The sequence below is a fragment of the Pagrus pagrus genome (genome assembly GCF_965226575.1).
Source record: "Pagrus pagrus genome assembly, chromosome: 5".
Taxonomy (NCBI): domain Eukaryota; kingdom Metazoa; phylum Chordata; class Actinopteri; order Spariformes; family Sparidae; genus Pagrus; species Pagrus pagrus.
This window is the reverse complement of record NC_140189.1, coordinates 23800248-23813813: the sequence shown is the minus strand read 5'-3', so window position 1 is coordinate 23813813 and position 13566 is coordinate 23800248. Positions and strand designations below refer to the sequence as shown.

Sequence of the window (13566 nt, the reverse complement as noted above, 5' to 3'; positions counted from 1 at the left end):
CCGAATTGTTTCCAATGTATTTGACTTGTTTCAGGAATTTCCACAAACAAATATTAGTTGAAACAAGGCAGCAGATAATTGCCTGATTCGGGAAGATGACAGTAACAAGTTGGTTTCAGATTGTAAACAAGTGAAATTATCTCACCTCGTTAGCAGATGTTTCTCATATAGGACGGAACACTTGTTAAAAGGGATATTTTTTGCAGTGTAAGTTGGGTCGGCATCGCATAGCGACTGACTAATCCCATTTTGATCCAATAAGTGTGCATGTGCGTGTGTGTGAGGCAGAGAGAGAGAGAGAGAGAGAGCGAGAGAGAGAGAGAGAGGTGGGAGGGGGAGAGAGGAGAGGAGAGGAGGGAGGGAGGATTGATCCGCGTCTGTTAAAATCTTGTTCTGGTTTTTCTTGGAGTGAGGTCTGTGCCTGCCGACGCGCCTCTCCTGTGCAGCCCCCCTCAACAAGAGCTTTTTATGGAAGGAAACCTTGGAATTTTCTGAAAGGGAGCTGGATCTGCATGATACCAGTGAAGTGGATAAAAAAAACGCACGGCTGGGCTCTTTTTGCGTTCTCTCCTGCGTTTTCTCTTCTGGTGTCTGAATGAAACAGGGAGGCAAATATAAAGGGAAGGGGGACGGTGCAGGTTGTGGACTGGGAGTCGATCTGTCAGTGTGGTTTTGAGTAAACACGTTTCCAGTGCGCCCGTTTTTAACTTTTATTTCTTCAGAAACTGGCGAGCTCGACTCCTCGCCTCTTGCACCGCGGAGTTCGCTTTTCTCGGAACGAGGAGACTTTCGTGTTTTTTTCCCCCTGCAGAGAAACTGCTTAAACTTTCTACGTTTAAAAAAATAAATAAAAAGATCGGATTGCATTTTCCCCCTTCAAACATTTCGGAGGTGATGTCATCGTGCTGTGTTTTGGCTGGTATTGTGTCGAGAGGGCGCAGAGAGGACTGCTGCAGCCAGGCGGTAACCAGCGGCTGAGGCGAGCGGGGAAGTCCGGAAAATCAGGTGCAAAGTGCGGCTGTTATTTCCTCGCTGTGTCGCGGGTGGCTGAGTCCGCCACCCAGTCACAGCTGTTCCCATCCTCTCCAGCCACCCCTCCCTCCCTCGTCTTTCTTTCCCCTTTATTATCCCCTCCCATTCTCATTCAGCTCTCTCCATATACCCCTCTGAGCTGGACCGCTCCGGGACCTCATCACCCTCTCCGTCGGACACTGTTGGTCGGTGTCACCTGAGCCACAGACCCGTTGAGCCAGCGTGGGGGCGCAGTCATGACCGAGGCCGCCCTGCATTACCCTGCGCACGCAGAGCCCCCGTCTCCAGCTCGCCGTTTTCTCCATCAGCCAGCCCAGGTAGCCCACCTCCAACAGCTCCTGACCCTGGTCTGCTGGGACTAAACCTGCCTCCTGCTCCCGTCTGTGCCGGAACAAACACTCCATCACTTTCTTTTCTCACCTCACCTACAACAGAAGTCATTTTGGAGAGCTTGCTGTTGTGCTGAAACATTACGCATTGGATTACGCAGAAGATTACGCACGCAGAGCATCTGTCCACAGGGCCGAGCATCACTCTGAGGGTCAGCGAGGTCGATTGGAGTTGGTTATCTGTCACGCGTGAGCGCGCTTTCACCTGTTCCCTCTCCTTGTCGGGGACGCGCAGCCTTTAAAGCCCTAACCTCCCCCCTTTTGCTCCCCCGCCCATTCGTCTCTCCACCGGTCTGGACAGCTGTTAGAGGTTGCCCGGCGGTCACAGTGGCACAGTTACCCCGGCCTCACACCCCACATTGCCCACGCCCGCACATTCACCCACGCTGGGGGAGCCGGGGCACGCCGCCGCCGATGCCAACGGGAGTGTCCGCTGACTCTTTGACTCTGCACAACATCCAGCGGATTCAAAACACAGAGGGGAACTCTCCGGACTGTCGGACTGGCTCAGACCGAGCGAGGAGACTGTCTCTGGGCCAAGTTCCATAGTGGAGGGGGGAAGCAATGTGGTCCCTTCTTTCCACGCTGACCGTCTTGTAAGTCACTTTATCATGTTAAAATCTTATTTATCCACTCTGGTCTTATCTCTGTCTGCGGTTGTTTAAACTAGTTTCATGACAGGCCTCGCTACAGATGAAGATGATGGAGAGGAGGGTAGCAGTGTCTAACGATTACATCACTCCTCATCAGTCCCCATAGAAAACATGCCATGGAAGGCCCTGTTTTGATTGGCTGACAGTTCAGGGTCACTGGGTCAGAGTCAGGGCCCTGTTACTCATAAAACCTGCCATAAACATCTCCATCACCATCTGCACTTACTTCAGGGATGGCCAAGCTGGCTTAGAAAAGGCCATTTTCCCATCGCCAAGAAAATGCTTTTTTTCCCCCCCTATTGAAAATATTTCAGAAGTTGAGTCAAATAACACCGGCTTTATCTAGTGGGATAGGAAAATGATAAATTGCCAAGAGCAAATCTAAGGGAGGAGGATGCAGACTCAGGGGGCTTGAGTTTGCCCATTCGAGGTGTGTCTTGTTAAAAGCCGAGGGATTTATTTTTCTTTCTTTGTGTCGGCTGTACTTCTCCCAGATGGCAGTCATCTCCAGATACTTCTCATTCCTCAGACAACCTGGACAGGGTGTGTGCTCCTGCTGCTGCTGCCGGTGTCTGCCTGACTTTCTCTCTCTTCGTCCGTGTCTCTCTCACACTGTCTCCACTTACCCACCTAACTGCCTACATCTGTCTTCCTGTCTTGCCTATACCCCATTTTTTTCCACAGATACTTGCTCAGATAAAAAGTATGAATTAATAACCGATGAATGATGGCGCCCCTGGCAGTATCTGAGGAGGAGCAGTCTCACTGTTTAGTCTGCTGGTTTTAGTTTAGGTATTTCAGAGCCAATCATCTCTCCATTCATTTCCTTCTTCTATCAGCCACTTCAATTCATCCATGCTGTTTTACCGACTTGATCGTACTGAAATTCTTCAGCCAGTGAGAAAAGCCAAGGGCCTTATGCCACAACAACCTGTTACAGTTCCTCCTCTAAAGCCACAGCTCCGTGTCTAGGCCCTCTGCTCCACCATAGGCCCCATTACTGCTCATACCACTCACACGCCCACTAGCCTAACCACTATTCTTCACCGAGGCCCACTGCTGAACATCTGAAACTCTCGCACCGTGCCGAAGCCCACTGCACCAGTGTCGGCCTACCACGATAACCACTGCTACACACAGCTGAAACCGCCGCTCTGTGCTGAGTCCCACCAGGCCGACCGCTCTCACTCCACGCTGCTGCCCAGTCCTCGGCGCTGAGGCCTGCTAGTCTAACCGCAGCCTCCATATGGTAGATCTGCTGGGACGCAGGTTTATGATGTCAGACCTTTGCTTGTTTTGGCAGCCAGCCAAGGCGCACCGGGCTTTCCCTCTCTCCATACCTCCTTCTGTCTTTACTCTCCCCGACTTTTACTCGGTTGCTCTCTTATTCTCTCGTTTTCTCATCCCTCCCCCCAATCCCCCACTGATCCTGTCTCCCTCTTTCCTCTCGCTCCTTCTCTTTCTCTCTGTGGCTGGCATAATATGGAGTGTCTGTGGTTTTTGTGGGAGCGGGGGAATCCAGTGCCGAGGCACTTTTCCTGCAGTGTCCTCGGCAGCAGTGCAGCTGTGGTGTTTTAACAGCTGAGAGTCCTCACAATGCACAGGCGCTCAGGTTTTTTCGGCTGCGCAGGCAAAATGTGAGGGCCAACACTCCAGTGCACTGCCCGGGGTATCTGCATCTATTAGAGCGAGTCAGGGGCCAACACACCAGCCATGGGAAAAACATGTTGAGAAGGAGAGAAGGGAAGCAAGATGGTATATGTGTGTTAGTCAGGAGGCAGTGACATGTGTTAAGATGTGCATGAGTCAAACCCCCCTCCTCTTTCATTCCCATTATTTATCTTTTTGTCTACTTCTCACGCCAGACCACACTCTGTGGTTACACGACTGTCTCTCATTTTGCCACTTTTTCTCCCCTCCGTCCTTGGAGAGGTAACGTTACTCTTTGTTGACCCTCTCTCCTCCTCCTCACATCTGCCCATTCTTTCTGATTTTATCTCACCTCTTTTATTATCTGTCAGCCTTCCCTCGCTTCATCTCCCCTCTATTTATTCTTACATCACCTTCCCCTGTCCTGTCTTCTCCCTATCCATTTGTGTACTTTTCAGTCTACCTCTCTCTCCTCCTCACTATCTCCCTCTCTCAGCAGCGCGTATGTCTTTGCTTTGGCCCAGCTGTCAGCTGCGTGCTCCGCCTGTACACACACACATTCACCCCGCACACATCTGCACATCTGTGTGCATGCCCATGACAGTGTGGAGGAGTCACCCCGCTAACCCCAAACATAAAGATGGGAGGCAGGGAACGATAGGAGAAAGGTAGAATGGACACAGAGATAAGGTGGAGGAGAGATAGGGAAGACATCAGGCCAGAGAAAGAGAGCGGAGCGGAGAGAGCGAGAGAAGAGGCATGCGGAGAGATAGCAAGTGATGAGGTGGGGAAAGACAAAATTCGTAGAATTGCTTTTCAGCCCACACACTTGGTTCTGAACCTCATCAAGTCTTCAGCCACTAATTCAGAGCAGTTCAAGGACTGCCAGAGTAGATTTTTGCGCAACACAATCACTCCCTTACTAAAGCTGTAAATAACATCTGATACATCCAAGGTCAAGGTCTAAACTTCAATTAGGCAATGTGATAATGTGAGAAGAATTTTAATTGTAAGTGTAACCAGCTGTTCCATTCATAAATGTATCTGACAGTCCAGATAGTCGAGTGAGTAATAATACTTAAAAGGTATGCTTTCAAATAGAATATAAATCAATTCAGCACGATTACTCCCCACGATCGATTCCTCCATAAATCATCTTTCCACACGTTTTGTTCTCACTTATTCATAGCATCTCTAAATGTAACCACAGTCCGCCGCTCTCCAAAGCCACATCACAGCAAGTGTACACCTGTAGTCCAGCCCAGCTGTCTACATACGCAGAGCAGCCAAATAAGCCAGCCCATTCCCTTAGATGTCCAAACCAAAACATGTTCTAGTTGTCTCGGCATGTTTGCCATTTCGCCACGGTCCAATCAGGTCATTTGGAGGCCAGATTTTGGTGTGGCGAAAGTCAAGAGCGGGTCAGAAAGTGGGTTTGGACAGAAGGCTGGTAGCGTAACGATAAACACTGCTCTGGGTGTTGTCTGTCTGCCGATGCCTGGACATCTGCCTGTCTGTAAGTCAAGTCCCCATGCCAGCCACACACCCAGCAGTGTGAGTAATCGCCCAATGAGGAAAAGAGATGTTGAGCAGAAAGAACGGCAGAGAAGAAAGAGATGGAAATGATGGTGTCACGCATGACTCTTCCAACAGTCAGTGTTGCTTACATATTTCGAAACTCATCTGTCTTCACTTTTTTTCAGATGTATCCAGATGTTGCTGGTGATGTGCAATCCATTACAGGTAAGCATCTGCATGCAGGGCAAGGAGCCTTCATACAGTATGAAAGACAAGTTGTATACTGGTAGTACATGCAGTGTTTCCAAGCCCGTTCATGATGCTGTGTGTGTGTGTGTGTGTGTTACCAGCAGGTACTTGGTGTGGATGGGGTCAACTTCAGCGTGCATGTGGAGAACCAGACGCAGGTGCGAGACACCATGAGTCGGCGACACCACCGGGTCTACCAGCTCTACAGCCGCACCAGCGGCAAACACGTGCAGGTGATCGGACGCAGAATCAGCGCGCGAGGAGAAGACGGAGACAAATATGGTAAGACACACACACACAGTGCATGTGCATTGCACAGTTCGTACATGCACACTCACACCAACAGACGGCTGCAAGTACAAAGACTTGAAGGTTGACCAAGTGCATGCATGAGTGGATACAGAATGCAACTGTGCAGGCACACTCACAAAAGCACACACACATGCCTCCCCAGGCTTTGGCAGAGGGGCAGTGGAGCTTGTCTTGGGAGTACAAAGACCTCATCGACTGGCTGCTGACTCAATGATTCACAAGAGAGCAAAAGAGAGAGAGAGAGGGAGAGGGAGAGAGAGAGAGAAAGAGGGGGAGAGGGGGGGGGAGAGAGAGAAGGTGTTAGTGAAAAAAAGTGTGAGAGAGCGGGAGAAGCCTGGCAGGTAGTGTCGGGCTGAGTGTTAGAAACTCATCTCCTTCATCGATCCCTCCATTGATTTCTCATCCTCCCTGTTGTCTCCTCTGGATTTAAAACAGCAGGCTTCCTCTCCCTCCCTCCCTCCCTCCCTCCCTCCTCCAATACTCCCTCTGTCCATCCCCCACTCCCGCTTCCTCTCCACCTTTCTCCATCTGTAATGATGTCTAACCCATTCTTAAACCACACAGAATCAATGGGCAGAAGAAAGCCAAGCCATAAAGCTTGAGTTCAAATTCTGTGTGTGCTCACATTGCAAAATCCTGTCCATTCACAAACATGTCAGGTTGCTATCAGGCCACTTCAAGCCATAGATGGGACCATAGACGCAAAAGCCTGTCTGTTTATTGACACAATCCACCCAAAACTGACCAACTATGGCGACAAGGTGTTCCACAGGGGAACCAAGAGCAGAGGGAGGAGAAATAAAGCAAAGGAGGTGTAAACATGAAGTGAGAGAGCAGAAGGTAGACGAGAGGAGAGTTGGGGGAAGAGAGAGGAAGAGGGCAAGAGGGAGGGAGGTATTGATTTCTCTTGACCCTTTTGTTGACTAAGGTCATGTAGGAACCATTTTAGGGATTTATTTTTAAACAGGCACAAGCGCTCTCTGAAGATGTGCGGTCGGTGAAGCCGTATTGCCTGGAAGGATGAACATGCACACATATATACATAGAAGCACACATGCACCTTAAAACAACAGCATCGCAGACACTGAGTCTGACTGTTCCCCCGCTGCTCATGGCCCACCGTGCTCCGTCTACTCCTGGCTGTTATCTGTTTTACGAGGCCCATTTGTGGTCAGCGGCCTCACATCCATGTGTGTGACCGGGCTTATCTGACAACCATCTGTCCAGCCTGAGACATTTACATCTGTGTGTGATTTATCAGCACGTTTAATAGCAACTATGAATCCTAGAACTGTGATTCAATGTGAATGCCTTATCTAGTTTATAGCCAAATCTGATTTAATGGTGGCTGGTAATCTGCGCAATTAGTGTCACGCTTCTTGGCACTGGGCTGGCTTGAAAATTGTTCTTTGCTATGGCTATGTGAGCTCTAAACGAAGGTCTTTCTACCTCTAATATATGGTTGATACAACCTGATAACCTTGTGAAACTCTGCAAACACTACATGCTGTATGTCTCTGCAATGCCTGTGGCTCTAATGTCTGTCTGTCCCTCTGTCTGTCCCTTCACAAGCCCAGCTCGTAGTGGAGGCCGACACCTTCGGTAGCCAGGTGAGAATCCGGGGCAAAGAAACCAATTTCTACCTGTGCATGAACCGCCGCGGCAAGCTGGTAGGAAAGGTGAGACTTCTTCCTTTTAGAGACATTTTCATCAAGAATATCTTACAGTTTCCTGACCAGCCTCTCTTTGTCTCTCCCAATGTGTGTGTGTGTGTGTGTGTGTGTGTGTGTGTGTGTGGATACCTGTGGTTTCTCTGCTCTCTCAGAAGGCCAGTAATCGAAGCGCAGACTGCGTCTTTGTGGAAAAGGTTCTGGAAAACCACTACACAGCTCTGATGTCAGCGCGCTACACAGGCTGGTATGTGGGCTTCACTAAAAGAGGCCGTCCTCGCCGCGGACCCCATACTCTCCCCAACCAGCAGGACGTACACTTCATGAAGCGCTTCCCGCCAGGGGAGCAGCCCGACCTCACCACACCCTTCCGCTTCACCACCGTCGGCAGGCGGGGCGGCAAGAGGGTGCGTGCTACTGGGCCCCGCTAGTAGTGGCTAACGCTAGCACCCACTGTCTTGTCATCCAAAGCCTTGACCTGAGCCTGACAATGGCTAACCCACTCATCTCTTCTGTCGCACACGACTGAACACCTCCCTTTGTTGGGACAAACATTGACCAGAAACTAGATGAATCATTCACGGGGTTTAGCTTTACACCTACTAATTTGCCACTACAGCCCCCTAGTTAGTGATCATTCCTCTCAGTTTTAGTTCCCTTACTGGACCAACTGGACCATTTACGGTCCATCGCTGGAAGCTCTTTGGACCTGGTCTGCTTCCCTTCATAGGCCAGAAACACTGACAGGAAACCTGAAGGGCAGCCAGAGTCCCAGGCTCTTCGAAGGCCTTTATTCCACAACCACAGAAACCACAAGGCCTTCATGTCTCCTGTTCTGGACCAGCTGGACAATATCAAGTATGGGAGTGCAACTGGACCAAACAGAGAAAACAAGGGTGGGAAAGACTGACTGAACAAGAAAGTGGGTGCTTAGCCTACGGATAAAGGGAAGACAGGAAAATGGTGGAGTGGACAAAGGGATTGAGTGATCTGCATAGATCAAATGGACCAATAATGGATTGTTGACATGTGACGCACTTATTTGTCTCACTGCTAGATTGGTGGGAACCTGTGAGATTGTTGGATGAATGGAAGGATGGATGAATGAGGGGACTGATCGAGTGACTGACTTGCTGAATAAATGCATGTTTGTAAGAAGAAGACAAGGAAATGTACCTAAGAGTGTGTGTGTGTGTGTGTGTGTGTGTGTGTGTGTGTGTGTGTCTTAGTGTGTGTGAGTGAGTGCATCAACAACCATGAGTGAAGCTGGATCACAAGGGACTCTGGAAAGGGACCATTCAGTCCCTGCATGGACCCGTGACAACTCACCGCAGGGACTGAAGCTTTAGGAACTCGAATGTATAAAAACCAAGCTGCACCAAAAACAGCCAACCAATCACCGCAAACCAAACCAACACCCGACCAAAGACAACTGGAGACCTTCTTCATGACTCCTCCTGACGCCCTGCCCCTCCCCCCCCCGAGGACACTGCAACCTCAGCTTATAGGTGCAGAGGGTGACGAGCGCAGGGGCGAGCACGGCGGAGAGGGTGCCTTGTCGATAAGCATTGCCATAGAAATGACCCAGGGGATGATGCTCCCGTGCGATACCGTGGATACAGAATGCTGCTACCAGGACATTCAGTGGAACAAACCAAAGTCTCATGCATACACAGGAGAAAAAATATTAAAGGGAACAATTTATTGAAAGTTATATATATTATATATATAAAAGAAGACAGAAACCCTAAATAAGCAATCTTACTATGATGGTTACTATAATTATTACGATAAAATTATTTCATTTATTTATTTCAGCTCTGTGTGCAGCAGTCTTTCTCGACTCAGTAAACCTTACAGAAACACTTCCTGTGTCTGTCAGCCTCTTTCTACTGCTTCACAACACTCTTTTCTGTCAAAGGGATCTATTCTGGAGAGAGATTCAGGTTGACCGAGCCAACAGATGTGGCCGGGCTGGCTTTAGTGATCAATGAGTTGATCCATAAAAAAATGAATCGGTAACAGCTTTGGTAGTTAATAATTGTCGTTTTCTTTGTTTTATATCATTTCAAATTGAAAATCTTTGGGGGAAAACATAACAAGTGTTCAGAAGACATTTCTTTGGGTGCTGAGAAGCTGATACACAGCAGGGTTGGGCGGTATGAGGATATTTACCATGATGTAATATGACTGTGTCAACCAACAGAGATTGTGCCCTACTATTTACACTAAGATATCTATAATTTTAACATCTCTGTTGTTATTTGGCTGTGGGCTGTGCCAGATCAAGTCAGGTTCATGGAGGCCCCGCTGTGAATCGAACATGGCAGACCCATCAAGACATAGACACAAGACCTACCGGGGTGTCTTGGAGTGAATGGCACACGGCAGATCCTTTAAGTCCTGTGGGTTGTGAGGTCGGCCCTCTGTCTGCAAGAGCCTTTGGGTGTCAAGTGGCATTCGCATAAACTCCAGGACCCAGCAGAATATTTCACTGTAGAGAGATGATCGATGTTATTCACTTCCCCTGCCACTGGTTTCAATGTTGTGGCTGATGTTTGCCGAGGAGCGTACCTTAATTTTTTCAGGTCTTTAATTAACCAGATTAACCAAAAACAAACATGGTCCTATAGTGATGTTATCCATGAACAGCTTCTCACTGGAATTTTCTGAATTTCTGCTGTATCAGGATAAATATCAATATTTTGACAGGAAGGTGCAAAGAAAACTGATTGACTAAATGAGTAGCAGAAGAATTGCCAAAGAAACTTAATTAGTCGCAGCCCTAGCTGGCTTCAGAGAGATTAGAAAACTACATCATAGATTTCAAAATGTTCTCTGAGCAGTTATCAGTGGCAGACTGCCGTACAATGGCTAGAGCTTCACTCTCTTCCTCCTACCAGGTAGGAGGACTAGTGCGAAACTATGAAACCTTGCATTTCCCACAACAATTCATCATACAGAGGGCGAAAAGCTCCTCGACCCCTGCAAAAGTTTTAAATCAAAGCAGCGGATTTGTAATAGAGACAAGAGCTTAAATGCTGCAGAAGTAGTTTTCACAGTTCTTGTCAGAGCGGGTTGAAGTATCTCAGACATTAAACTGGACCAGCCTCACTCAGGAACCTTTTGCAAACTGCTGAGCTCCAAAAATCAACAGTCACCTCCACATTCGAAAGTTTTGCCTTGAATACGCAGCATGAAGGATCAGACAAAACAGTAGAAGGGAAACATGCAGTAGTGAGATAGAGTTTCATAGCTGCTTCTCCTCTCATCTATCCTGCTCTTATCCCCCCCATCCCTCCCCTTCCTTCCCCATCCTAGCGGGAGGTCACTGAAGAGATGTCGCTGCCAAATGACCCAATCATGCCGGCAGACACAAACAGCTGACTCAGGGGGAAAAAAGGGTTTTACCAGAGGATTCCTATTGCAAGGCAGCAGGAATCTGCGCTGGAGGGGGGTGGTATAAGGAGGAGACAGTGGGGTGGAAGGGAAACAGGGTGTGGGGGTGGGATAAAGAAGAGTGAGTATGGGGGTGGTGGGGCGAGCTGTTCATTTCTGGAACGTTGCTCCAGTTCCACTCGGGAATGATGGAAATATTCCGCGTAGCCAAACCCAGAGTGGAAGGTGTATGGTAATCATGTCGGGGAAGGAATGCCAAATATGTGCGTGAGAACGGAGCTGTGACCTGAGAGCTGCAGGAATTATGGGCCAAAATCCCACAGACCCAGAGGAAGCACACACACCCATATCCAACACATACACACATCATATACTAATGGTGCTCCACCAAGCACAAATCCATCCCACATAACTTATTCCCAGAATCTGAAGCATTCTACTATACTAAACTAAACCCAGAAATTTTAAAAAAACCTAACCCCGTCAGCAGGCCAGCTCCCCTCCTCGTCCTAGTCGAGAGGATACACTCTGTACAATAACCAGACAGACGTGCTATAGAGCTCAAATACACTGGCCAGGCCTTTGCTATAAAGGCACCACTTTTAGCATCTCAAACACACATTCCTCCTTCACAGTTACACTGTTTACAAGACTGGGTATGTGATCTAGTGTAACAGGTTATTTAGACTCCAAACTTGGCTACCAAACAGTCAGAGCCCAAGTCTCATAAACACATAACACTGATGGAGATAGCTGAGTTTATACTCCCACCTGGTGGCCATGCTGAATACACCGGTACTGTCATCTAAGCATGGCTTAACCAACGCTGGGTTCATGTTAGAGCAACAATATGTAATTTTCAAGTAGATGGTTGATTGTTGGTTCTCATCGGTTGGCGATGGACCAGGGCCACCAACCCAAAGCATCAGCATCTGACGACCTGTTTATGAGACTCAACAATGAACAATCTTCTCCAGAAAGTTACATTTTGTTGCTTTAAATGACTTCAAGTCAAAATTGTGAAAAGTAACAATAATCAAAATAAGTTTCTGCAGTAACATTTAGTGACACCCATCATTAACAAATGGTAAATTCACAATTAACTTTTAGTCAAGTTATTTCACTGCAAAATACTTTATAAAGCTTTTATTTATCAAATTTGCAATTGACGTTAATACTTTGTAAATGGTTAAACAGTTTGTAAATAATTTCATTGTTAACAGTGAAGTAACTATAAACTAAAGTTTAATTAACTATAAATTTAACTAACTTCACCATTCATTAATGACGGTCATGACCACGTGTTACTGTTTTTGCACACCAGTGTGTAGAATCAAAACTGTTAACAGTGAACTTGTGTTCTCAAATGAAAAAAAAGTTGACATGAATTTAGCTACTTTTAATTATCTGGAATTCTGCATACTTTTAAATCACTTGTACTCATTTTATTAATGTTTCATATTGACAGTCAATAATTATTTTAACTGATGAAGGTCTGAAAACTGAAACATTGTTCGAGTGAATACACATGATTAAATGCAGGATTCTGAAGTCAAAAGTAGAATAAAAAAATAACTGAGGCCAATGTTGTATCAAGACTTTCAGACATGGAATGTGATGGGACAAAAAGATGATTTAAAACAACTTACCACAGTGTTGTTGTCCTGATTAATACCATCCGTAGATCATTTACATTTAACAGCAGCAGGTTTGTTTACTGATTCAGAGTTCTTAAACTTTATCACATCAACAACTGTTCTCTCACAGTACAATCAGAGATCAGAGTGTTTACTTATACACTAGTATCTCAGTTCTGAACTCGACTGTCTGGGTTATCTGTTGTTAGTGTAAACATCATATCCTGGTTTTGAGACACCTGGAAATGCCATGCAAAACTAGGATACCGTTTGCCGGTCCAAAACAGAAGATGGGGAGTTATCAAGACAACAGATGAGACACAGATGATCAGAAAACTATCAATATCAATTACCAGGTTTCTGATGTTCCATGTGAACATAATTCAAACAAGATCAAAACCAGGATACTAATCTGTAAGTAAATGCACTCAGTTTTAGGTGGAGTGTAAATGCTTTCTTGAACTCTGAAAACGTGTTTAGCCCTTGAGTAAAGATTTTGGTTTTTGGTCACTCAGCTTGTTTTTTTGTTCACTAAGATCTCAATCACGTCTTCCTCAGCGGATGGAGTTTTCTCAGTTGAGTTAGTCATCTGAGAAAACTCCACTCTGGAAGATGCTGTGGTCTCCAGAAAAATCTGGTAACTGGATCTCGAGTTGAAATTGTTTAACAAAAAAACAAAAAAGTGTTTTTTGAGAACAACCACAAATTCTCAACATAAAAATTACAAAAAAAACAGACATGTGACTCAAGTCATTTGGTCCAAGTCTCAAGTTAGTCCCAACAGTTTTTCTTCTTGGTAAAAACTAAGAATTGAATTTGTATTATAATTTATATTCAGTGAAAATAAAATGTGATGGACCAAAAAATAATCACTTCAATACATTTCTTCTCCTCCAATTTCTTCTTCAATAAAATAAAAATCTCCTCCCTATCACTGTCAAACAGAAATACTGACCATAAAAAGTTAAACAAAAAACATCAAAAAACTAAACTGAAAACATAAAATGAACACAAAGTCAATCGAGTCATCATGTTTCGAGTCAAGTCATGAACCTTT

The 13566-nt window shown here is 46.5% G+C and overlaps 1 protein-coding gene across 1 annotated transcript; it reads left to right on the top strand.

Annotated features, from left to right (window-relative positions):
* Positions 1–460: 460 nt before the first annotated feature.
* On the top strand, positions 461–9340 carry fgf18a (fibroblast growth factor 18a). Its single transcript, XM_084353705.1, has 5 exons — positions 461–2017; positions 5428–5467; positions 5593–5773; positions 7376–7482; positions 7629–9340. Exons 1-5 carry the CDS (start codon positions 1986–1988, stop codon positions 7902–7904), a joined length of 636 nt encoding a protein of 211 aa, XP_084209831.1. The 5' UTR covers positions 461–1985; the 3' UTR covers positions 7905–9340.
* The last annotated feature ends 4226 nt before the right edge of the window (positions 9341–13566 follow it).

Bases quoted from the DNA above. Each gene is read 5' to 3' on its own strand.
- fgf18a (XM_084353705.1), top strand. From the start codon at position 1,986: ATGTGGTCCCTTCTTTCCACGCTGACCGTCTT. The intron at 2,018-5,427 runs GTAAGTCACTTT...ACTTTTTTTCAG, and splicing joins CTTTCCACGCTGACCGTCTT to ATGTATCCAGATGTTGCTGG. The intron at 5,468-5,592 runs GTAAGCATCTGC...GTGTGTTACCAG, and splicing joins TGATGTGCAATCCATTACAG to CAGGTACTTGGTGTGGATGG.